The 24,023-nt window shown below is 44.3% G+C and overlaps 3 protein-coding genes across 3 annotated transcripts; 1 reads left to right on the top strand and 2 right to left on the bottom strand.

Annotated features, from left to right (window-relative positions):
- Nucleotides 1-619: 619 nt before the first annotated feature.
- On the bottom strand, nt 620-10,666 carry LOC136933374 (glycerophosphodiester phosphodiesterase domain-containing protein 5-like). The gene is made up of 16 exons (XM_067228694.1): nt 10,640-10,666; nt 9,361-9,606; nt 8,709-8,812; nt 7,474-7,567; nt 6,401-6,460; nt 5,690-5,788; nt 5,514-5,607; nt 4,773-4,918; nt 4,366-4,448; nt 4,112-4,262; nt 3,344-3,568; nt 3,056-3,213; nt 2,632-2,779; nt 2,086-2,168; nt 1,880-1,959; nt 620-756 (listed from the first exon to the last, which is right to left on the bottom strand). Exons 2-16 carry the CDS (start codon nt 9,538-9,540, stop codon nt 656-658), a joined length of 1,806 nt encoding a protein of 601 aa, XP_067084795.1. The 5' UTR covers nt 9,541-9,606; nt 10,640-10,666; the 3' UTR covers nt 620-655.
- A 4,908-nt stretch (nt 10,667-15,574) lies between these two features.
- LOC136933385 (aquaporin-11-like) lies at nt 15,575-18,006 on the top strand. Its single transcript, XM_067228715.1, has 3 exons — nt 15,575-16,251; nt 16,685-16,801; nt 17,040-18,006. Exons 1-3 carry the CDS (start codon nt 15,660-15,662, stop codon nt 17,141-17,143), a joined length of 813 nt encoding a protein of 270 aa, XP_067084816.1. The 5' UTR covers nt 15,575-15,659; the 3' UTR covers nt 17,144-18,006.
- A 1,414-nt stretch (nt 18,007-19,420) lies between these two features.
- LOC136933391 (methylosome subunit pICln-like) lies at nt 19,421-23,900 on the bottom strand. Its single transcript, XM_067228721.1, has 6 exons — nt 23,544-23,900; nt 23,241-23,377; nt 22,499-22,627; nt 22,279-22,383; nt 21,852-22,025; nt 19,421-19,774 (listed from the first exon to the last, which is right to left on the bottom strand). Exons 1-6 carry the CDS (start codon nt 23,660-23,662, stop codon nt 19,740-19,742), a joined length of 699 nt encoding a protein of 232 aa, XP_067084822.1. The 5' UTR covers nt 23,663-23,900; the 3' UTR covers nt 19,421-19,739.
- Nucleotides 23,901-24,023: the final 123 nt, after the last annotated feature.

Below are 24,023 nucleotides of genomic sequence, written 5' to 3'. Positions count from 1 at the left end.
TGTGCTAATGTTGCTAATGCTAATATTTTAGAGTGAAGCCCTTTTTGTTTTCCCTCACGTTTTCCCGCCCTTTTTGTTAGTATAGGGGAAACCTGAGGCTTCATTGGAATTCACATTGACTGGACAATTACTTCCAACCATTTAACACAAATGCTATTTTGTATAGAATTCACTTAAATTTGTACAACAAAAAAATATATTTCTCATTAGTTAGATTTTGTCTCATCCTTACCAGAAGGATTTACAAAACAGTCGCTTTAGAATTGTGCTCTCAAATTTTCAGAGATTAAGTTTCTAGATCACAACATTTTATGATCAAAGCAGTTTTACAGTTTATAAAGTGTTGTTATATAAAGTGTTGCTAAGTGCTTTCTATTAAGGTTATTATGGCAAGCATACTTTTAAATTCAAACTGCTGAAACTAGGCAGAATGCCTCACAGGCACACCGAAATGTTTAAAAAAGTTACACTATACTAATTACACTATTACAATGCATTTAAATTAAGTCCATTAACAAACAGACATTAGAAATTAGTCAAATTAAAAGGTCACTTTTTTCTTCCTTCACAACAGAAACCTGCTACATTTTAAGAGATTAAACAAAAGATGAAGCGTGTGTGTGCGCGAAGCGATAACATCTCACAGAGGGAGTTGTCAGTGTTCAGACACGGTTGCCAGGTTTGGGGCGGTGACCAAGGGGCTGTGAGTGTCTCCCAGGATGGTGACGCTAGAGATGGACCAGACGTCACTCAGTTCTGACCAGAGAAGGAGAGACCAGAGGGAGAGACCAGAGTTGTTAGGGGTTAGCCAGCACGTTGTCGTGGGAAATTGATTATGGGATAGCAAGGCAAACTAGGAAAGGTTCTGGGGCCTAGAATGGCTGACTTCTAACTGCGTAGTTAAGAAACCCTGCGCAGTTGATTAACTCCACTTTAAACTGGATTTAACCAGAAACAAGGAAAATATGAGGGGAGAAGAGAGTTGGCAAATTTATGATGGGAAAGGAACTGGTATCCTTAGGAAAATAGGCTGTTATTGCATAACAGAGTGTATGGTGGGGTCGTTCAACTTAAGAGGGCCTGTCAGAAAGGAAGGGGGGAGTGAGACAGGGTGCAGCAGGTGGGAGCAAATCATCTTTGAACTTTGTCTTAAGGTACTATAGTCATGCATCCAAAAGTGGTAGATTCGGCCAGAACCGAGAGAGATGGAAGATGTAGGAACGGGTTAAGCATGTTGGGGTGAACTGGGGTTGAGATGAAGAGAGGACATGGGAAGTGAAGTAGAGGGGGCTTTTCCAGTAAGAGAGAAGTTGATCAACATTTTAAGAGCCAGAGGATGCGCACGCAGTTGTGGGGTGGTTAGGAACTGGTTAAAGAACCGTCTAGAAGGTTATGTAATTATATTATACAGGGTGGGGGATTATTCTCATTTAGACTATAAAACATGAGTTTTGGGGCATTGGGCTTTGTCTTTTTGTATGTCTATGTGAATGCACATATGCCTTGCCGAAATAAACCATCAAGCTGCCTTGAGCTGTTGAAAGTAATTTTGTCTTCGACTCCTTTTTCCTACTACCTTCTACGGATGTCTGATTTTCTACAACAACGTCATCTTACAAATCTGTACATGTATTGATAAGGTGTTGGACTAAATAAATGTCTCAACTGTCTCATAATTCACTGCCTTGGATTTTCCTTTGGGATTAATGAAGCAAATCCAACCAAACTGGGGGATAGTTATCGTTCGGCGGCAGAGAATTACACCTTGAATCCAGAGGTTGCAAGCTCAAATCCTCTTTCTATAATGTTGCTTTAGAGAAAAGCGCACTGTGTTTTTTTGCAGGGACACAGTGCGACACGGCGTACATAGCTGGCTGACCTGTTGGAAACTTGCTGTAGGTGCCGCTGTCCAGTGTCGTCTCGCTGGTGGAGCAGAACGCCAGGCCCCGCTCTCTCCACCTGGCAGTAGCACAACAACAACAACAGTTACCTCCAAGTTAACCCCCACCATTTGAGCTCACCATTTATTTATTTTTTAAGTGTTGTAATTTAGCTTGCTGACAAATCCCAGCCCCAGTGTCTCACCAGTGGAAGATGGAGATGAGGAAGATGAAGAGGAAGGAGACCAGATCTGTGAGGATCCACATTAAACTGTACTCATCAGGAGTCTGGAGAGAGAGTAGGGAGAGAGGGGTAGAGAGGAGGGATTAACCCTTGTGTTATCTTCGGGTCATTCTGACCCATCAGTCATGTGACCCACCGTCGTATTGCGACAACTTTACCGCATACAAAAACAAAGTTAATCATTTTCTCTTAACCGTTGGCTGTCTCAGACCCCTCACATTGCGAAGGTCAAAAGAAAATTATTTGTTTTTGTATTGGGTAAACACAACGATGGTTCGTTATGAACCTTGGGGTCATGTGACCCGAAGGCAGCACAAGGGTTGAGGAATAAAACGACAGCATATTAGCTGGCCATATCAGTAACAATCCCAAGCAAAGACTTAAACGTACAAAACATACATTTAAGCTGCCAATACGTTTGCGAAGTCATATGAAGACACAGATGGATGACGGTGTGATGGATGACGGTGTGATGGATGACGGAGTGAGGGATGACGGTGCTCTCACCATGAGGAAGAGGGGGCTCTGCAGCGTGCGGAGCAGCTGGGGGGCGTTAGTGGTGACGGAGTGAGCGCCGGCACACCAGGCCAGGGAGTAGAGCCAGGGCTGGCTGATCACATACAGGTTGGTGCTGATGTTCACCGCTGCATGCTCACTGTGGGGAGGGGGGGGGTTAGAGCACAGACAGCCCTGGAGACACACACACACACACACGTACTTCAGACACTCTCAGACACACCCACACGTACTACAGACACACACTCACACCCACACGTACTACAGACACACACTCACACCCACACGTACTACAGACACACACTCACACCCACACGTACTACAGACACACACTCACACCCACACGTACTACAGACACACACTCACACCCACACGTACTACAGACACTCTCACACACACACACAGACAGACACACCTGATGAGCTGGGTGGACATGGAGCTGTAGTGAAGGTTGAGCTTGACGATGTGGTTCTGCTGCAGCTCCTCCATGGGGAGCCGGCTGCCTGAGGTCTGCTGGAGGTCAGGGTCCTTCTCCTGGACCAGGGCTCGCAGGTCTGGAGGCAGCCACAACACCTGACACACACACACACACTCTCTCATTCATAATGATCCTTTAGTATCTGACATCTCCTGGATACCACATAGATAGAGAAAACGCTAGATTACTAGTCCCTGGGAAAACACGTCCCACAGCGCCCCCTACCTGACTGGAGCGGATGGACGACTGGTTCTGGATGACCTCCAGGGTGCGTGAGATCCAGGTGTCCCTGTAGGGATGGCCCCTGGGCGGCCTGTACAGGTCGAAGATCACCAGCTTGTTCCTCCGGGCAGCCAGGTCCAGGAAGGCCTTGAGGGTGCAGACCGACTGGTTCTGTGCCCACGCCCGGTCCTCAGCACGCAGAGACCTGGCTGTGCCGAATGGGTCACGCTGCAGAGAGAGATACACAGAGAGAGAGAGACACATGCAGAGAGAGAGAGAGAGAGAGAGAGAGACAGAAAGAGAGAAAGAAAGAGAGTGAGAGAGATACACAGAGAGAGAGAGAAACGCAGAGAGAGTGAGAGAGACACACAGAGAGAGAGACAGAGAGACAGAGAGAGACAGACAGAAAGAGTGAGGTAGAGAGGAGAGACACACAGAGAGAGACAAAAAGCGAGAGACAGAGAGAGAGAGAGCGACAACCAGACAGAGAGATGTGGGAAGAGGAAGACAGCATTGACAGAGTCAATACATAATTAAGGAGGTAGCACACTGACAACACACATCAATACGTTCTGTATCTAAAGTTTCATAATGGCGTAACCACACAACCCAGGACGTCAATGTTTTCTTTGACTCCCTCCTGTTATTTATTACAAAAACATGAGCTTGGCCAGTCGTAATCAATACCAGCTCCTTCTGAGCTTGACTATACGACACTGCAGAGAGGAAGGCTGTCAAAATAAACACAAGACACCAAAATCATTCTCTCACCGAGAGGAACCAGGAGCCCGCGTTGAGCACCTCCAGTTCTGCCCAGGTAAACATGGCCGCCGCAGCGTCCGTCCTGTTGGGAAACACGTCCTGGACGTTGGTGGTCCTCCTCAGGGTCCGGTCGTGCATCAGGAAAGGCACGCCGTCGTAGCTGTGGCAACGGGGGGTCACAAACGTCGGTTGGTTAGCGGTGTTTGCCGTTTTAGTGTTGCCAAGCGACCGGTGTTGGTCATCGGTCGTGGAAGCCGGCCGACCTGATAGTGACGTCAGTCTCCAGTCCCTGTCCTCCGGCTTCCAGCGCCTTCTCAAAGGACATGAGGGTGTTCTCTGGAGCAAGCTGTGTATCAAAACACACACACAAAATTATCTAAGGATTAACAGTAATCTACCCTCGGGATAGCTAATCCCACAGAGAGAGAGAGGGAAGTGCCAGGCAATTAGTGATGTGAACGAGACACCTTCAGACCCGGGTCAGTCACCATTTCCAAATACTTGAGCCGCGCTTGGTTTCGAATCTCACTGCGATTCCAAGCCAACCATCTCCGGGCTGACTCCGAGAGGTGTCAGCTGTGAATCGAATCAAACGCACCTCTCCTCTCGTCGACATTCATTCGCGTGGTTTGTTTTGAGTGGACGTGACCCAGGTCTGGTTGATACTCACCATAGGTGCTCCCCTGTGTCCGATGAGAGCTGGCGCTGGGCCCAGCCTGCCCTCCTCCTTGATGCAGGGGGAGTACACGCCCAGGGGCACCAAGTACAGAGCCCCCAGCACGGCCACATACACCCCCACCATGAGCCCCCGCTCCACTGGAACACACAAGCCCTCACTGCACACACTCCCACGCTACAACACACTGAAAGATACTACTCCTACTACATTTACATTTACATTTAGTCATTTAGCAGACGCTCTTATCCAGAGCGACTTACAGTAAGTACAGGGACATTCCCCCGAGTCAAGTAGGGTGAAGTGCCTTGCCCAAGGACACAACGTCAGTTGGCTTGACCGGGAATCGAACTGGCAACCTTCGGATTACTAGCCCGATTCCCTCACCGCTCAGCCACCTGACTACTAATAATAATAATAATAATAATAACACTATTAATTTTGCTTTTATCATACGTCATACACTGCATAAAACTTGTGTAATAATCCTGATTAATCTATTTAATAATTATTTCATTTAGTTTGTATTGTGCACTCCTGACCTACACAACAGACTGCATTATACTACTACTACTACAAATACATTTAATTATCTTTCATGCAAAAAGCTAACAATGTACAGGAGGGGATTTGAATCTGCAACCTCTTGACCTTTAGGCAACAGCTTTGCCGCTGAGCCGTATGTGTCGTGTTTGGAGAGCAAATCAGTTTCCACTTAAGGTCACGCTTTCTCACCTTTCTTGTTCATGCGGAAGAAATGCAAGGCTATTGGCCAGGACAAGAGTGTCATCAGCAAGACTCCGCCCACATGCAAATACGGCGCGGTCACCTTTCAAAACAAACACTACGAGTTAATCGGTCTCTGACAGGAAAGGAAAGCAAAGGAAGATGGAGAGAGAGAAATGACTCACCTGGAAAGACAGGAGGAGTGTGGTCCACTCTTTGCTCCATAAGTCTGAGAGGACAGCTGTCGACACGATAGAAAAGGCCAAAGATACCAGGATACCGATCTGCAAACGCAGACAGCAAACACCTCACAGTTAGGCAGCCAGAAAAACAGTCAGAAAAACAGTCAGAAAAACAGTCCGGCCCCCAAAGAATACATTATAATAAAACAGTCCAAGATAAACTATTATACAGAAAACCAGTCAGCCATCTTGTTCAAAGCAACACACAAGAAGCTGTTGTGTCTAATTCTGTAACGAACGACAACACTCGACAGTAAGACAGGGAGTCTTACTGGGCAAGGCACTTCACCCTACTTGCCTCGGGGGAATGTCCCTGTACTTACTGTAAGTTGCTCTGGATAAGAGCGTCTGCTAAATGACTAAATGTAAATGTAAGACAGTTGTTGTGAGATGTGGGTGGAGGTGAACGAAGCACACAGAGATCAAATCTAAATGTATTTGTATAGCCCTTTTTACAAGCAATGTCACAGAGGGCTTCACATACGCCCATAGAACTGCCCCTCAACCAACCTAAACCCTCAAGGAAGACCAGGAAAAACTCCCAGAAAAACTCACTAGAGGAGAAAAACTCACTCCTCATATAAACGTCAGGTACGATGGGGATTGTTGATAACAGCTTCAGAGGACTGTAAGGATGTAGGGTGATGTTCTTACCTTGTGTCCCCAGTGTAGGTAGAGCTTCTGCCCCTCTGCCAGCAAACACACCGCCAACAGCTGCAGATCACACACACACACACTTGGTCAGATCACACATACACACACTTGGTCAGATCACACACACACACACATGGTCAGATCACACACACACATACATGGTCAGATCACACACACACACACTTGGTCAGATCACACACACACACACATGGTCAGATCACACACACACACACACATGGTCAGATCACACACACACAACTTGGTCAAATCACACACACACTTGGTCAGATCACACACACACACACACTTGGTCAGATCACACACACACATGGTCAGATCACACACACACACACACACATGGTCAGATCACACACACAAACAGGGACATGAACTAGCAAAGAACCAAACAAAACATTCCAACAACGGGAGACATGGCTGCCTTGGGAGAGAGAGGAGCGAATCAACTAATTAGCAATGACAAACAGCTGTTGCATACCAATGGAAGCATGAGTAAGGGTGACATCTAGTGGACAAAACGCAGCATAACACAGAGTGACACTAAATATCAATAAATGAATCTATCCATCGATCCATCATAAAAGACCTTACTGATGAACTGCCCCTTCTGGAAACTCCACTAAAACCTGCCTCTCTTTCTCCTGCCTTCACAGCAAAGACTATCTAGCTCCAACATCGTCAGTGGGGGATGCTGTGATGTTAGCAGCTGAGCGGTGTGGCTGTCAGGTGGCTGAGCGGTGAGGGAATCGGGCTAGTAATCCGAAGGTTGCCAGTTCGATTCCCGGTCAAGCCAACTGACGTTGTGTCCTTGGGCAAGGCACTTCACCCTACTTGCCTCGGGGGAATGTCCCTGTACTTACTGTAAGTCGCTCTGGATAAGAGCGTCTGCTAAATGACTAAATGTAATGTAAATGTAAATGTAGCAGCTATGGGCGGGAGTCCCCAGTGGTTAGGGGAGGGGGACCCTGGGGCGTCATTGATTTATGTCACATGTTTGTCAGCACCTCTGGACCCCCCCTTGGAGGGGCCCCGTGTTCCTAATCCCCTCTCCTTACCAGCAGCACGGCGACATAGGTGAAGAAGGCTGCAGCGATGACCAGCAACACCACAGACCAGGGAAACCAAAAGCCCAAGTTCCCGAAGTTAAACCTACAGAGAAGAAAGAGAGAGAGAGAGAGAGAGAGACGCAGAGAGAGAGAGAGACGCAGAGAGAGTGAGAGAGACACACACAGAGAGAGAGACAGAGAGACAGAGAGAGACAGACAGAAAGAGTGAGGTAGAGAGGAGACACAGACAGAAAGAGTGAGGTAGAGAGGAGAGACACACAGAGAGAGACAAAAAGCGAGAGACAGAGAGAGAGAGAGCGACAACCAGACAGAGAGATGTGGGAAGAGGAAGACAGCATTGACAGAGTCAATACATAATTAAGGAGGAAGCACACTGACGTAACACACATCAATACGTTCTGTATCTAAAGTTTCATAATGGCGTAACCACACAACCCAGGACGTCAATGTTTTCTTTGACTCCCTCCTGTTATTTATTACAAAAACATGAGCTTGGCCAGCCATAATCAATACCAGCTCCTTCTGAGCTTGACTATATGACACTGCAGAGAGGAAGGCTGTCAAAATAAACACAAGACACCCAAATCATTCTCTCACGGAGAGGAACCAGGAGTATCGTGCGAGGGAGGGAGGAAGGAAGGGAGGGAGGAAGGAAAAGTTGAGAGAGGGAGGGAATGAGTGAGTAAAGATGTTCATGAAGGACAGAGGGATGGAGAAGACAAAAAAAGGAGACTGTGAAAGAAGCTCGGAGTAAAAACCGAGACTGCAGTCGTCAGCATAACTTGGAAGATGCTGAGGTAATTTTTACAGAGGAAAGGACAGGATGATCTTGACATAAACAGCACTGGATTTGGGAGAGAAATGGGGAGTGTGTGTCTAGGGAGTCAGGTGGCTGAGCGGTTAGGGAATCGGGCTAGTAATCTGAAGGTTGCCAGTTCGATTCCCGGTCATGCCAAATGACGTTGTGTCCTTGGGCAAGGCACTTCCCCCTACTTGCCTCGGGGGGAATGTCCCTGTACTTACTGTAAGTTGCTCTGGATAAGAGCGTCTGCTAAATGACTACATGTAAATGTCTGCTAAATGACTAAATGTGTGTGTGCTGTGCACATTGTGTGTGTGCGTACAGTATATCTGTGTGTACAGTACATATGTGTGTAAGTGTGTACAGTGTGTGTATATACAGTATGTGTGTTTTTGGGTTGTGTGTTTGTGTGCAAACCTACCAGTCAAAATCATTGTAGTCATTCTGTGCTTCGCTCCAGAAGTACAGAAACACCAGGGTGAGTGAAAAGGTCACCACGAGGAGGACTAAACTTGCACCCTCCAACTGCAGACAACAAACACAAACATAGCACGTAACTGGAAAGGCGTGGAGCCGGCGTTTACAAATCCAAAGAACACAGAACTGTGTTTTACTGCTCCTTGTAAGGGAACGACCATTGAACTCTAAAGGAGAGAGAGGAATGCTAGAAAAACAGCTAATTACATTCTTAAGCCCGGTTATGAAGGGTATGAGACAAGCCTTTCTTTGTAGAGTTTTTTTGGTAGCCTATGTCATGTTAATGATCGATGTTGTGTTGAGATTTTGTGTGTGTTTCAAAGAGAGAGAAGCGAGTGTGTGTGTGTGTGTGTGTGTGTGTGTGTGTGTCTCTGTGGCTTCGTGGTTGGAATTACATTAAGGGTCAAGGTTAGGAGTTAGGGACGGCTTATAGTATTCAAGTTAGGTTTTTGGGATAAGGTTAGAGTTAAGGTTAGGAGTTATGAAAAACTGGATTTTGAATTGGACTAAATTCCAACTCCTCACAAGGATAGATGTACACAACATATGTGTGTGTGTGTGCGTGTAGGTGTATGTCCATTGGTGTGACCTCTGACCTTGCTGCAGCAGCAGTCTCCCGGCTGGACACGGGTCCTCTGGTAGCGTCTCCATTGGCAACCATACAGGCCAGCCAGGCAGGACACCAGGGGCTGGTGCTCATAGCGCTGAAGCAACTTCTGACGCACAACTCGCAACCTGCCCAGCTTCAGCTTAGACAGCGTGGTAGAAGAGGCCATGGCTCACACACACACACCTTAAACATACAGCAACATAACCCCAAGAGCCTCCAGAACAAGCAGAGACTGGGGATGAGAGAAGTTTTTACAGAGAGAGAGAGAGAAAGAGAGAGAGAGAGACAGACAGAGCGAGAGAGAGAGCGACAGAGAGACAGAGAGAGAGAGAGAGACAGTTACAAATGTGATGCGGCCAGTTCTAACCTTGACCCAGACGTTTCATAACTCCTTCAGATAAGAATAAATACACTGCGTTTCCGTTATGCGTCCAACATTGACAAATTACTCGGGTTTAATTTGGGATGAAAAACTCTCCGATGGCGAAACTTGTTCTGTCATCACTGACCTGTGAAACTGATTCATCCGAGTAGATTACATATCTTTAAATATGACCATGTTTGTAATTTTTATGCTATCCTTCTTCGGCATGGAAAAATGATTAAGCACTGTTTGGTGGACATTATGTAAATTGTTATAAAGCCAAGGACTTTTTGTTTACAACAGACAAGGTGTGGACGTCATCCAGGAATACCATTTATTCTTCAGTCTAAACATTACATCATGGGAGTCAGGTGGCTGAGCGGTTAGGGAATCGGGCTAGTAATCCAAAGGTTGCCAGTTCGATTCCCGGCCGTGTCAATTGACGTTGTGTCCTTGGGCAAGGCACTTCACCCTACTTGCCTCAGGGGAACTGTCCCTGTTCTTACTGTAAGTCGCTCTGGATAAGAGCGTCTGCTAAATGACTAAATGTACATCAGTAAATTGTTATAAAGCCAAGGACTTTTGGTTTACAACAGACAAGGTGTGGACGTCATCCAGGAATACCATTTATCCTTCAGTCTAGACATTACATCAGTAATGTCTATTGCTACAGTTTGAGTTGATCAGAAATGATGAAATAACCATACAGAAATATTCAAAGAGAATGACAGGTACTAGTAAGCTACATAGAGCTTGTGCTTTGCCCGAGCTGCTTTTCATAATCCGCGAGCACACTGACTGACCACAGGGTATCAAATGTAAAATAGGCTCAATGAATCGAAGAGAACGACGAATTGAATTCTTTACCGATTTTAGTGTAAATAGGCTAGGCTGTAATTACCTTAGCGAGGAGGTCTCTGCCGTTACCGGGGACGCGGCAGTTCGTACAGATCTTTGAGGTGTCTACGCAAGTCGTGCAGGTAGTCCTGACACCAAGTCTGTTGACATCGACCGACACCTGTTGCCAATGGAGACTCGGATATTTAATCTACAGTTTATGTCTTTTAAATTAATATTCCCTGTTCGATCTCCGATTGCCTGAGTTAAACTGCGAAGTAGCTTACTGTCTGTTCGTGTACAGCTGGGTTCGGGGAAATTAGAAACAGTACATTATTAGAGAGAGAGTGAATGCGTGCCAACCCTTGTGGAGGCGGGGGATTGGAATTGTTTTACTATCGAGCCTTTTGGTCTTACGTAAAGGGAAAGGCTACTGCTGTAAAGTCTTTCAGATTACTGTAGCATAACCAACGTTCTAAAATGAAAGACCCAATTGCGCTGGTCATGATTGCGAGAAGCGCTGCCGCGTTCACGTCAGTTCAAAGGCGTCCTTGTCCCATTCTGTGTGCACTGAAGGTAAATAACCTACTTTTTGCGCACAAAGGGGACTTACGTTTTCTCACGCGTGATATGAATATTGAGAAGTGTATTTCAGCTATATTACATACAGGCACATATCAGTCTCAGAACCTAATAGACAAGACACTCATCAGCCCCTGTTGACAACTTTGAGCTCAACTCCATATGGAGAAGTCAGTGATCCCAAAGGGAGAGAAACGAACACATGAGCCAAGGCAGTTATCCCGAGATTTCACGGTGTTATATGATCGGGTGTACGGCTTTCATGGTCGCGGGTGATCTCATGTTGATTATACCTCTCAATCCGCACTCTAATGTCTGTTCTGTGTATCCCAGCATCAAATGATTCTCACTGTACACTGAGGGGAATAGTATGTGTAACCGGAGTAAGTTTCAGGCATGTAACACTTTCCTAGTCAGAGTTAGCAAGGGGTGCATTTCGTGGCAAGAAGGAATATAACAAACCTGCCATGAAATGCACCCCCCTCTATTGTCTGTTCTGTGTATCCCAGCATCAAATGATAAATTAAGAGCATGCATTTAATACCAATACATGTGTATGTATAGGGTGGACAGGTCTGAAAACAGAATAGTCCATGGTAGGTGGGGGATTATTATGTTTTATTTTTCATTTATTTCATTGACTTATATTTCATTGAATGTTACTTAATAAGAGTAACATTTCCTATATTAAAAAGGATTTGATGTTGAGAAAATGTCTTTTGATGGTGATACATAGAGGTTTTAGTACTTGTCTTTTGTAGGCTATAGGCATGTGAACCTTTGGTCCGTTTTCAGGACAGCTGATGGCCTATTCTGGATCAGAAGGCTGTTGTTTTCGACCTGTATGAGTAACCCACCCTACGCTCAGGCTAACTGGATTAAAATCGCATGCCTTTGAACCTATACATTAGTAAGAAGAGCAATGTGAAATACTTTGAACCTGCTAAACAAAAGACATTGCCTTTGTTGTAAACTGATGCTGGGGACTTAAATTATGAACATTAATTAACAAATTATAAATGGAGATGATGTGTAAACAGTGTAGCCTGGATGAAAGAGGGATTAAGGCTTTCTTTGAGTGGATGGCGACTTGGACACTGGGTCTCCTAACATGTCCCTAGCTGTTGGTTGTTCAGGGTCAAACAGCAGTGAGTTCACATTAGGTTTGCTTGTAGGCGTATTGCCTTAATGTTATCTAAATATTGTATCTTCAACAGTACACACCAAAAGTATTTACGCATTTAGCAGACTCTTTAGCATATGTGACCTTTCTTGTGTTTTTTGCTGTGTACCAATCTTGTCGGAAATTGTTGAATACTGAACTAGAAATGAATTACAAACATTTGATGACAGTTTTACAATTGAGTACACAGCACTGCAGCCAAAACAAATAAAACAAAGCATAATTGTTGGACACTGATAAGTATGTGCTTACAAAATACTAGTACATTCCAAATGAACTATTTGTACGTGCCTTTGGTTTAAAGCATCCAATTTAAATGAAGACAACGTCAAATGTTAACAAAACACTGATACTATTCAAACCTTTCTCCCTTGATACATCGTACTTTGTGTCAGGTGAAGGCTTGTGAAAGGTTAGTATTGTAGCACTAAAAAGCTATTGTTTAAGGCCAAAGCTCATTAACAGCGTGTCATGAGGTCCTATTGACAAACTCCACAGTAGAAGCTCTTACATAAGCAGATCTGGTTTACGATACAGAAATATATTATTTTTAAGAGTGGAGATTAAATGCAGGTTGGTGTGTTTGTGTGTGTGTGTAACGGGGGTGTAACAGATGTGGTCTTGCTCCGTCCAGAAGGTCTTATGGACAATTTCTTCCTCCCTGCCTGGTCTCGAACACGCCACCTCTGACTGCCAGGCGCAACCACTACCAGCTACGCCAAAGAAAAGCTAGCTATTTGTTGACGCATGGTGGCCTGTTACATACCTGAGGAGTGAGTTTCACTGATTCACAATGGTTACATATACACAGGCCTGTCTGTACGGATGTTTCATTTAATTTACTCATTCATTTAGAATGAGTAAATTGTTAATGTTGAGCCCATGGGCGTCGTTAGACCCTTTTTACTGGGGCATGTGCCCCAGTATAAATCTGCCGTGCCCCAGTATAAATCTGCTGTGCCCCAGTAAAATCTAAACTTTGAGTTTTAACAATTTACTTTATTAGTCAGTGCATTAATTTATATTGATATTCCGGAAAAAATAAACGCAGCATCCCAATCAACGCTTGTAAAAGTGTTTAACCGAAAACACAAACCGATGCACGCAGAATTCCATGTCAGCGCGCTCTTCTGAGGTTGCCAAATAGCCCCTGCAGCACGCACACAGAAGTCCGGACTCGGCACAAAAGTCAGAATTGAGGTAGGCTAAGAAAACATTACAAAACTAAAGATAGTTTCGAAATGAGGCCTACCAATAATCTTATTTTGACAAAAACATAAAAACATAATTACATGAAGCTCAAGAAAACAGTATTTGCGCTCAAATTAATGCGAAAAAAATCGCATTAACTATTGATGTCCCTGCTAAAGCTGATATCAAACTTGTGTCCCTGAACTGTTGTATAGTGGGTTAATCAAGGGGAGTTTCCTTCTGATTACTAGCCCGCTTCCCTAACCGCTCAGCCACCTGACTCCCATACATGTCGTGCCTATGGCGTCTGCTGCACCACGGTCTTGGCAGATGAAGGGTTTTCACGTCGAGGGTGAGATATCAAGTTTTTGTTCCCAGCACCAGGAAGTCCAAACAACTCTGTCAGAGACCGACCAGAGCAGCGCTTAGAAACGGACGAAGGGGCTTTCTTCCCATGTCAATTAGGCCATCATGAGGAACTAGGTCTGCAAACAATTGGCTCCTGAGCACAAAGAGTTGAGGGAGGGACAATGAAGGTATTTTCCATTCACTCCATAATTACACAAAACATCTCCCCGCTTGAGTGTGGACTGAATGGACAAACATTCAGCAAACATTTAAATTCAAAGCGATTGAAATGAACCTCAACGAATGTAAACGCATAAACACACAGGCCAAGAAAGGGTGAATCAAGCATAGTTTAAGGATGGAGATGAGGTGAGTCCGTTTACCCAGCGGAATTGGGCTTTATCTGATTTCCAAAACAATATTTTGTTTCATTGGCTGCCAGGTCAACAGTATCAGCTAGGGTTGCCCACAGAATTGCCTGAATGATTTGCCTAACCCCGAGAGTGAGAGCAAGAAGAAACGATCATCCCTTCTCGTCTGTCTCTTCTATGTGCATAATTTGTTTATTTTTTTGGTTTACTTTTACATCAGCGCAATGGTACAGAATAATATTTGGAGAGGAGAACATAGATATTCAAAGACTGACCCATGTATTCAAATTTGGGGTATTTCTGACCAGGAAAGTTCCACATGCATGAAACTTACTCTGGTTACTAGTCCCCTCAATATACAGTAAAATAATTTCATGTTGGGATATTGTAAACTTTTCCTCAAAAATATTTTTTCAACCTTTCTAAACTTTATTTGAAACTTTTTTTCTTAAATATTTTTGAAACATTGGAAAACTTTTTAGAAACCTTTTTCCTAAAATATTTGTTCAACTTTTAAAAACTTTTTTTCAAAACTTTTGTGGGAAAACATTTACAGAACAGATATGTTGTATGCTGGGATATACACTCCATCAAATTCGAGAACCCTGCTTTCTTTACTTTTTCTTGAACTGTGTGTTTGGTCATCCAGTATTTAAACATTTTCGTTGTAGCTATTTTGCTTCTGAAATGCCTTCCGAATATACTGAACTGACTTTACTGATGTCATGTTAATAGAAGCACTTCCTTGTTTGGACAGAAGAGGTCAGCCTTGTTCAAGTAGAAATGAAGAATAAATCACTTTCTAATGACCAAAATATCATGTACATACTATGTCTTACACCCCCTGATCAGTTGATTAAGGCATCCATAGTATTGTGTACATTTCCAACTGGGTGTTGTAAGTATGTGTAAATTATTTAGCCTCTAATTGCATACTATATTTAGAAGCAACTTGGACTGACCTTGGCTATACTGACCAATTATCACACTCAAGGATATATTACGCATATTGTGGGTGTTGGAAGATTCCTTCTGGCATAAAATAATCTGAATAAATATTATATAACTTCCCTTACAACCCTTTACATTTAAACCTTCAACGTTAATTAAAGTTGCAGTAGCCTATATCCAAATCTTAGAGAAAATTGTTTATATACATTCTTGTATTGAAGCCAAGACAACTCAAGTAATTACAGCATTTTACGTGCATATTTCGCCCTCTAGTGTCTCAACATGAACAGTTCTGAAACGTGGTTGTCGCTGATCCATCGACTTCCTGGTACTGACTACTACCACTCTGCTTGCGCGCCGGACGCCGGTGGACTTTGATGCATGCTGTGGGATACAAATAGCTGCTTTGGACAGACCCACAACTAAATTATTGACGGGGCTACGAGGCTTCTGCGATAATGGCAGATTTGGGAATATCATTAGTGCTATTAGCAGCAATAGTGTTTCTCTGTGAAGCAAGCCGCCGCACTACTGCGCAACTTTTTGGGAACAAATACGGCCTTTACATAACAGAGATAATCTCTACGTTTCAACTGTGTGCTTGCACACAGGAGCTCAAACTTCTGGGCGAGGCGGGTCAGATCGAACCGTACATTGGTTTGACCATAACTTACGTAATCACGGTAGTCCACATAACAACTTTTCAAGGAGCGCTTTGCAACCCCTACGGTGCTTTTGAGCGCGTTTACCGCAGAGAAGTCACCTATGCGAGCGCAGTGTGTTTGATAGCATGCCAAATCATCGCGGCGATAGCAGCGCAGTTTTTGGCTCCCTACATCTGGACGTTGGGACTGTCCGATCTACACGTCAGTCATGGAAGATTCGGATTTAAATGTTTCAGCCCCCTTGGTGGTACCTTGATTGAGGCAGCGGCTGTGGAGCTGGCTTGCACCTTTTCCGTTCAAGCTGCAGTCATACACATTCATAAAGTGGAGGAGAAACTCCAGGTCCACGCCATTGCAGCCATCATCACATTTGTGGTTTATGCAGGTTTGTTCCCCTACGATAGTATAATACCTCAAATTATATAAAACTATTAAATTCAAGCAGATTATATGTTATTTCAGTCAGTTAACAACTGAAGAGAATGGGTTGATGGGTTACTAAAGAAAACACTGAGGGCTGACTGTTCACGCACGGATCTGTCCAGAGGAGTGTCGGTAGAAAGTTGTATTTACATTTAGTCATTTAGCAGACGCTCTTATCCAGAGCGACTTACAGTAAGTACAGGGACATTCCCCCCGAGGCAAGTAGGGTGAAGTGCCTTTCCCAAGGACACAACGTCAGTTTGCATGACCGGGAATCGAACTGGCAACCTTCGGATTACTAGCCCGATTCCCCCACCGCTCAGCCACCTGACTCCCCTTCTGTTTGGTGCGTGAGCTGTCACACCGTCCATCACACCCCTGTTCTCTGTTCTCAGGTGGTAGTATTTCAGGAGCTGTGTTCAACCCAGTACTGGCATTGTCGGTCCAGTTTCCCTGCAGTGGGCACACCTTCCTGGAGTATTGCTTTGTCTACTGGCTGGGTCCATTATTGGGTAAGACAGACTGAATGTATGCCATTTGCTCCCCCCCTATATCCAGTTATCTTATGATAATATTGATAACATGATATTACAAGTCCAGCTGTGTGGCACACAGGTCACCTGATGCATCAACTCAGTGTGCATTCATGTGTTATGTTCACCACTGGTTCAGTTATTTTGATACAAGCTATAGTGGAAAGTATATGAAATTCACTCTCCCACCTCCTCTCCCTCCCTCCCTATGCACCAGGCATGACAAGCTGCATCCTACTATTTGAGAAAATTGTTCCTTTCCTTTCCGGTAAGAGCACTGTTGGACTGGAGTTCCCTGTTGCCCAGAAGAAGATTCAGTAACACCCACGCCATATGTTAATGAGAAAACATAACATGTTTTTACTTCATTGTAAAGGGTTGGGTAAGAAGGTATAATGAGTACATAAATGATAAAAACATAATGAGGCGTTATTTCATGAGAAAAGCCCATTTTGCCTGGTGAACTAGAACAGTTCAATGAAGTATATGTACATACAGTTACCCCATTATGCATTACTATGCTATAATAACTGGACTGGCTCCCTGCTTTGAAATGGGAGCCAGCTGGAGTCAGCGTCCGAGGGCCAAGTAGGACAGAAGGCCAGCTTCCGACCTCTGACCTCCCTCAAGTCACACAGTTCACATACATGGCTAACTCGAATAAGAAAACTACTGCCGTAATCCTGTTTGTTTTTGTCAACACGAAGCACAATTTAAAAGCTTGTATTTGTCCAGCTAGGTTTGACGATTTGTGTGCTATAAAATGGTTGTGTCAGCCGTTGGTTACCTATAGTGATCAAAGGGATTTAACTGGAGGACGATGCATTGCATGGATACTAGGAATGTTCACATTGTTCCTGTGTCCAAGCGCACAAGGTCTAAAGGGTGATAAAACAGAAATACGTTTGATTAACTATGCCTTAAAGGTCAGTTTCTCTTTCTGACAAAAGGGCCAAGTCTGGATGTCGCGTGATAATTACCTCACTGGAGTACAGATGAATCCTCTATACTTTTCTATATAGAACCGATTTAGTTTAGTGTTCTGAACAATTGAAAAGGAATACGGTCTTTGAAATGTGAAAGTACTGTAGAAATCATATTTATAGCTCATTAAAGATATTTTGTTAATGTTTGCCAGGGACGAAATGTGTTTTGCTTAAACAAATGTTAATAAAAATGATATGCATTCCACTTAAGTGACCTTTGATCAATTTATCTTAGGCTCCGGGTGGTTGATGTTTCTGTTGAAATGTACAATTTTTGAATTTATATAGTATGAAGAAAAAAAACAACTTTTGCAAAATATTTTTAAGTACGTTTCAAGGTGAAATACACCATGCATAACAAGATTTAGCTGATGGTGATTATATTTGCGGCTTTACCCTCATCAGATAACAGTACCGCTTGAGGGCTCGTAATCTGTTTGAGACTTCAGGGACACGTTACAGGGTGGAGTACATCTGGGTCAATGATGAAATCTCCATAAATGACCACTCAGAACTTGGTAAATAATGGACTCCTGTTCTGTAGATAAAAACATACAAACAACTTTGGAAACTGCTTGTTTGTTCAAGCTCAGGGTCATGAGGTCATATTCTGCAAGATTTTGTTTTCACTTAGTAACAACTTTTCTGTTCTCAAATACTTTCCTCAAAGAGGAATGTATCCCTTCTACAGGGAGCGCTGAAATATGACATTTAGGCATCCAGTCTTTATTTACTAGTTTAAGGCATCCAGTCTTTATTTACTAGTTTAATAACATGCAATATTGGTTAACTCATTAGGCAATATCACTTGGCACGTGCGATATCGTTATCACCAACATGTCATATAATTGATCAACCTTTAGCATTTACTCCCTTGGCACTACCCACACTTGTTGTATTACCATGTCGTCTTTTAATTTTTGAGCAATGCTGTAACCTTGGAACATATCTGGAGATATCTGGAGGATATCTGGAAATATCTGGCTCAAGAACGTCCTTCAGTATGAATACATTAGTATCTGATGTTGAGGTGTCGTACGAGAGAACGATGTACTTTCTCCCTGCGGGGGGAGGGGGGGTTGATGGAAGGAAAGAGTAAAAGAGAGCGACTGTTAGGCGTCTGGAACTGTCAGCATGTGTCAGCACAGATCCTCTCTCTTCTCTAAATCATTCTTCTGTGTGGCAGTGCGACTCGACCCCCTGCCGGACACACACAAAGCAGCCTCTTTCTTAAAACAATACGGGGGGGGGGGGGGGGGGGGGGGTCGAAAACTGGGCACCGGTCTGCCCGGAAGAGAAACGAAGCCCATAGACGGCCCACAATAGCACTTGAAAAGGGTAGGCAGTTGGAATTCAAATAAATCCTGTGGGAATTCAGTGTTGATGCAGGCTCATGCATGCCAGCGAACATCCTCTGTGGGAATGACATCATCTTCCAGCCTTATGCTTGTCCTCCGAACTCTCGTGCGTCTAGTTAAGACTGATGGTTTGGGGAGTCTGGATGAGGGTGTTTAATGAAAATGTTTACTTTTAATTTATGGCATTGATGATCATCACAAGACCAGGGGGTCTGTCCATCATCAACGTACACATGGGGCTTTGAAAACAAATGTGCCGATGAGTCATTTATTTTGTTTCCTTCATACAAAATCACTACTATTCATTATGACAAATACACAACAGTCCACAAAAGTTGAAGGAATCTGGTCCTCAAGTCAGGTTACAAATGTGAACAGACACAAAACAACACTACAATTGCTGCTTTTTATGTTGTTAGTTCTCCAGCAACTTCCAGTAGCAACTTCGCCATGTATATGCAGAAAGGCCAGTGCCTTGACTTGGCTGGTATTCGTTACACAATCTGACCTTAAAACTCTCCTCCTCTCCCCACCTCCTCTCAACTCCCCTACTCCTCCGCTTCCAAAAGACCTTTATTCCGGTGCACAGAGTGGCCTTTCAGTTCCATCTGAAACACAAAGATCAGATTTCACACAGCGGATTATCAGCTGGACCCCAGAACACGGTGACATCATAAACAACTCAGCATAAACCAACAATGGCCATGCAACAATCTGAAATGTCCGCTTTATCATGCAGCTGATGAGCACGGCAGTATGGGAATTAAATTACACCGTGGTGAAACTTTTCACTGATCAACCACACAGTTTGGATGGCACTTGACTCTGGCTCTACACAATTACGACCAGAAAGGTCACCTACAGTCCAGTTTGGTCGTTCAAGCACAGGTCTATCAAAACCTGGTTTTAGCATTCGCATCAAGAAGAATCACGGATACATTTACATTTAGTCATTTAGCAGACGCTCTTATCCAGAGCGACTTACAGTAAGTACAAGGACATTCTCCAGAGGCAAGTAGGGTGAAGTGCCTTGCCCAAGGACACAAGGTCATCTGGCACGTCCGGGAATCGAACTGGCAACCTTCTGATTACAAGCCCGCTTCCCTAACCGCTCAGCCACCTGACTCCCTACAGATACAGAACATGATTGGTCGGTTGGTCAATCATCATGACCACAGGCAGTAAAACCTTCCCAATCGCCACACTTATTTGAATCCACTGGAGAGGTAGTTACAAACGCTCATTGGCGTCCTCAAACTGCCTTGTGACCCCAACTGCCCGAAAGTGCTTCAAGTTGACCAGGGGGAGGGAGTAACAAGGGCAGAGTTGGGGACAGGTACAACGAAGCTACCGTTTACGTTAACAGGAGTTGTGGGGGCTGACCAAGGGTCGACAGATGGGGAGAACACAAATACCCTGAGATTTTAGAAAAGAAAGTTACAAATGTGCAAGAGCCATACTGTTTGAGTAAGAGACAAACTTACACGGTTTTGTCAAATTTTAAAAACTGGGGTACCTGTGCCAACTAGTAGTCCTGTCCTATAAATAGAGTAAGCACTGTAAGCAAATCTTCTCCAGACATCTTCTTAGACACATGGGAGGTGATAAACCATATATACATTACAGGGCATGTACTGTTAAGCATGCTACCGACCCTCCACAAATGGAAAGGAATTCCTGAGCACATATTGGCACTAACGTGTCAACACAGCTGTGGTCACATGACTGGGCTGTGGTCACATGACTGGGCTCTGGGTTCTCTACATGTGTTTCTCTTAGGCCATCTGCTGGTGGAACGCCAGGCAATCTGCACCCAAAACTGGTTCAGGAATTACTAATCCAAGGCCCTGGGATTTGCCTTAAATTGCGGGGATGATGTTGCGTACGAGCTCAAGCCAAAACACTTGACCACTCACTCGCTCTGGATAAGAGCATCTGCTAAATGACTAAACTGGTACACTGCTACAGTAAACTTTTTCAGACCCCACCTTGACGAGAAAACAGTTCGGATTTGTACGACCATGTTCTCTTATCAAACACAAGGGAGGCATTTGTAATTTCACGGTCCACCGCCTAACCCAGTCTGGGAGCTAGTGTGTAGCAGATTGAACAGGTGAAAACATTTAGATGGAAATTCAAAAGAAGCCATTGCTGAATTCAACTGTAAAAAAATAAAAAACTTTTATTTAAAAAAATCTATATAAGCTGTTTGTTTGTAGTTTTTTTTAGGACTTAGCTCGGTGGTCGAGCAGTCGACCGCAGACCAAAAACTTGCAGGTTCCCCCCCGTGAGTCGCTCTGGATGAGACAGTCTGCTAAATTAATAGTTATTTTTGTCAAGTCAAGAAGTGTTTGGTGCTACATTCTTTAACCGCGGAGCTGACCAGAAAGGTGCATAGTGTCTAGAGCAACGATAACTGCAACTCTGCAATGTCTGTAGTTCATGTTGACGCTGAGAATTTAGTCAGAATTGGCCAGAAAAGCATGCCAGTTTTCATACCGCAAAACGCGAATGGATGCAGTAGGAAATCTTTGTATTTTTGGCATACTGCATTTGAAATAATGCATCACCCTATTGAAAATTGTGGAAATACGTATCGCGACATCCGCTTTCTGGCATACTATGTAGTTATAGTAGAAGGCATGTGGGTATTGTGGAGACGCACAATATATTTCGTTCATCTACCTTTGCAGGGGAGGGAGTCCTTGGTGTCGACCCCAGCCATGCAGCGTCGTGTCTGGGGTGCAGACTGGGCCAGCATCCCCTCCAGACGCTCCAGCGTAGCCTGGCCCTCCAAGGTGAGATGGGACAAGCCCTCCTCGAAGTTGTAGAACGTGGGGGGGTCGATCTGTTCGCTCTCTGTGGGGCAGGATGTGGAATGGAGATTAGCTTCCTGTGTCGGAAGGCATGGCACAGATTTATCAACAGGTTTCGGGCAATTGAGATTTGAAAGAATGCCTGCATGATCGTTCTTTGAAGGTGAACCTAGGAACTTCACACAGTGAACATTCCTAAGTGTGAGCCAACACAAAAGGAACTCGTGTAACTGGTTGTCTAAGGGGGTTGAGATTTTAGTCAACAGGTTGTTTTTTCACAGTTGACGCAAACTCACCAGCCTCTTCCACGTCATACTCGTCTCCCTCCAGGTCTGAGTCGGATTCGTCAGGGTCGGGGTGCAGGGCTTGGCAATCAGTCAGAGCAGTGAAAATGGCATCCACTGAGGGATGTGGAGATGCAATCAATCTCAGACTGATGGTAAAATACAAACTCTGGTTTTATAATGGCGCTGAAGAGCGTGATTTTGTTTGTTATGGTGCTTTTCATGCACTTACGGGAAGCTTTGTCAATGGGAACAAAGCGGATTTCTGTGACTTGACTTGAGGAATCGTCATCGCAGTCTTCGTCGCTGCTGTCACTCTGATCATCCGCGTCTTCTATAATGTTTTCTTTTTCTCCATTAGCTGGAAGGACATACGTACATAGTACAACAACGCAGACCCGTCAACACACAGGCCCGTTTTCCTCCAGATAGCGCACAAAAATGCACAAAAAATGCGAAAGGCAAAATGACCTGGCCGCAACATTAAAGTTTATTTTTTATTTTTAAGCCATCACATTTTATGGCTATGATTCAAGACCACTTAAATTTAGAGCAAACATTGCGTCCGTGACTTCCCGATGACCTACAACTCCAAAAACCCTGCCCATGCAGTAATTCAAAAAGGGTTCTGGTCTAAACAAGCTCGAGGGAGCATCGAGTGTTCTAATCCTGGCTTTCCCAGGTTGGCAGCGAGCCCATACGCAATAGCACAATGCACACTGTGGGCAAAACAGGCCAGTCAGCAACATTGTAAAGTAACAACTAAATACACCCTGGTTTTCCAACAGTATTAGCTGTTGGCATCTTACTTCTAACTCACCGAATGTAGGATGTGGCCTGAGAACTCACACTGTTCATCAGGGAAAAAACAATTTCTAACGTAATTATTATGCAATTTTGTTTTTGTGAGAGAAGTTACCCTTAATCATTCATTGGTGTAATAGTAACTGTAAAACTCTTTTAGGAAACCTTACCTTTGAGTTTAGAATTGACCATTACATACAGGTGCTCCTTCGGGTAAGAAGTGAGGTCGCGTGAGATCGCGTGGAGGCTGATTGACTGGTAATCCAGAGAGAAACCCATCCCGGATCCATTGAACCACGACACGCGCCTGTGTTCCACCAAACACTCATTAACCAAACACACCGTTTTAAGCACGTGTAACAACTTAGAAGCGCGTTTTGGAGTAGGCAAATAAAAATGAGCATGCCACGTACTCACACATGCGATATTAAAATTATTGCATGACATGAGTGTGAATAACGGAGTTAACTCACGTTTCTGCGATTAAAAGAGTCCCTGGTCCGAGCCCCTCACCGTTCCAGACAGCCGTGATATCGGCTTGTTGGTGGTGTATGCCTTCACTTGGAGGACACACGGAGGTCAGCAACACCATCGTGTAGATACGTGAAAAAAACCGCTAGAAATTAAGAGATGCCAAATGGTTAGAAAGGATTTTCCGCAAGTCTATCAAAATAGTCGGAACTATCATGCACCGTCGAGCATTTTGAAGCGATCGAATTTCAGCGAGTTGTGATGAGTTTACAATTTAGTCTCTTTTTAATGCCGGGTAAGACTCTTTTTGTAACTTCTGCAGATAACGGCGTTTGCTCGCCTGTGTAAGCTCCCTTCTAAACCAAACTGAGTACCGAATAGTGAGGACAGTTTCTGTAGTTGGAGGAACGTAGGCTAATTAGCTGACAGGGGCGGGATGACTGGGAGGAACATTTAGACTATCTGAACCTCAAAGTTCAGTC

The sequence above is a fragment of the Osmerus mordax genome, chromosome 25, assembly GCF_038355195.1.
Source record: "Osmerus mordax isolate fOsmMor3 chromosome 25, fOsmMor3.pri, whole genome shotgun sequence".
Taxonomy (NCBI): Eukaryota; Metazoa; Chordata; class Actinopteri; order Osmeriformes; family Osmeridae; genus Osmerus; species Osmerus mordax.
The sequence above is the reverse complement of the archived record's forward strand: the minus strand, read 5'-3'. Positions and strand labels throughout refer to the sequence as shown.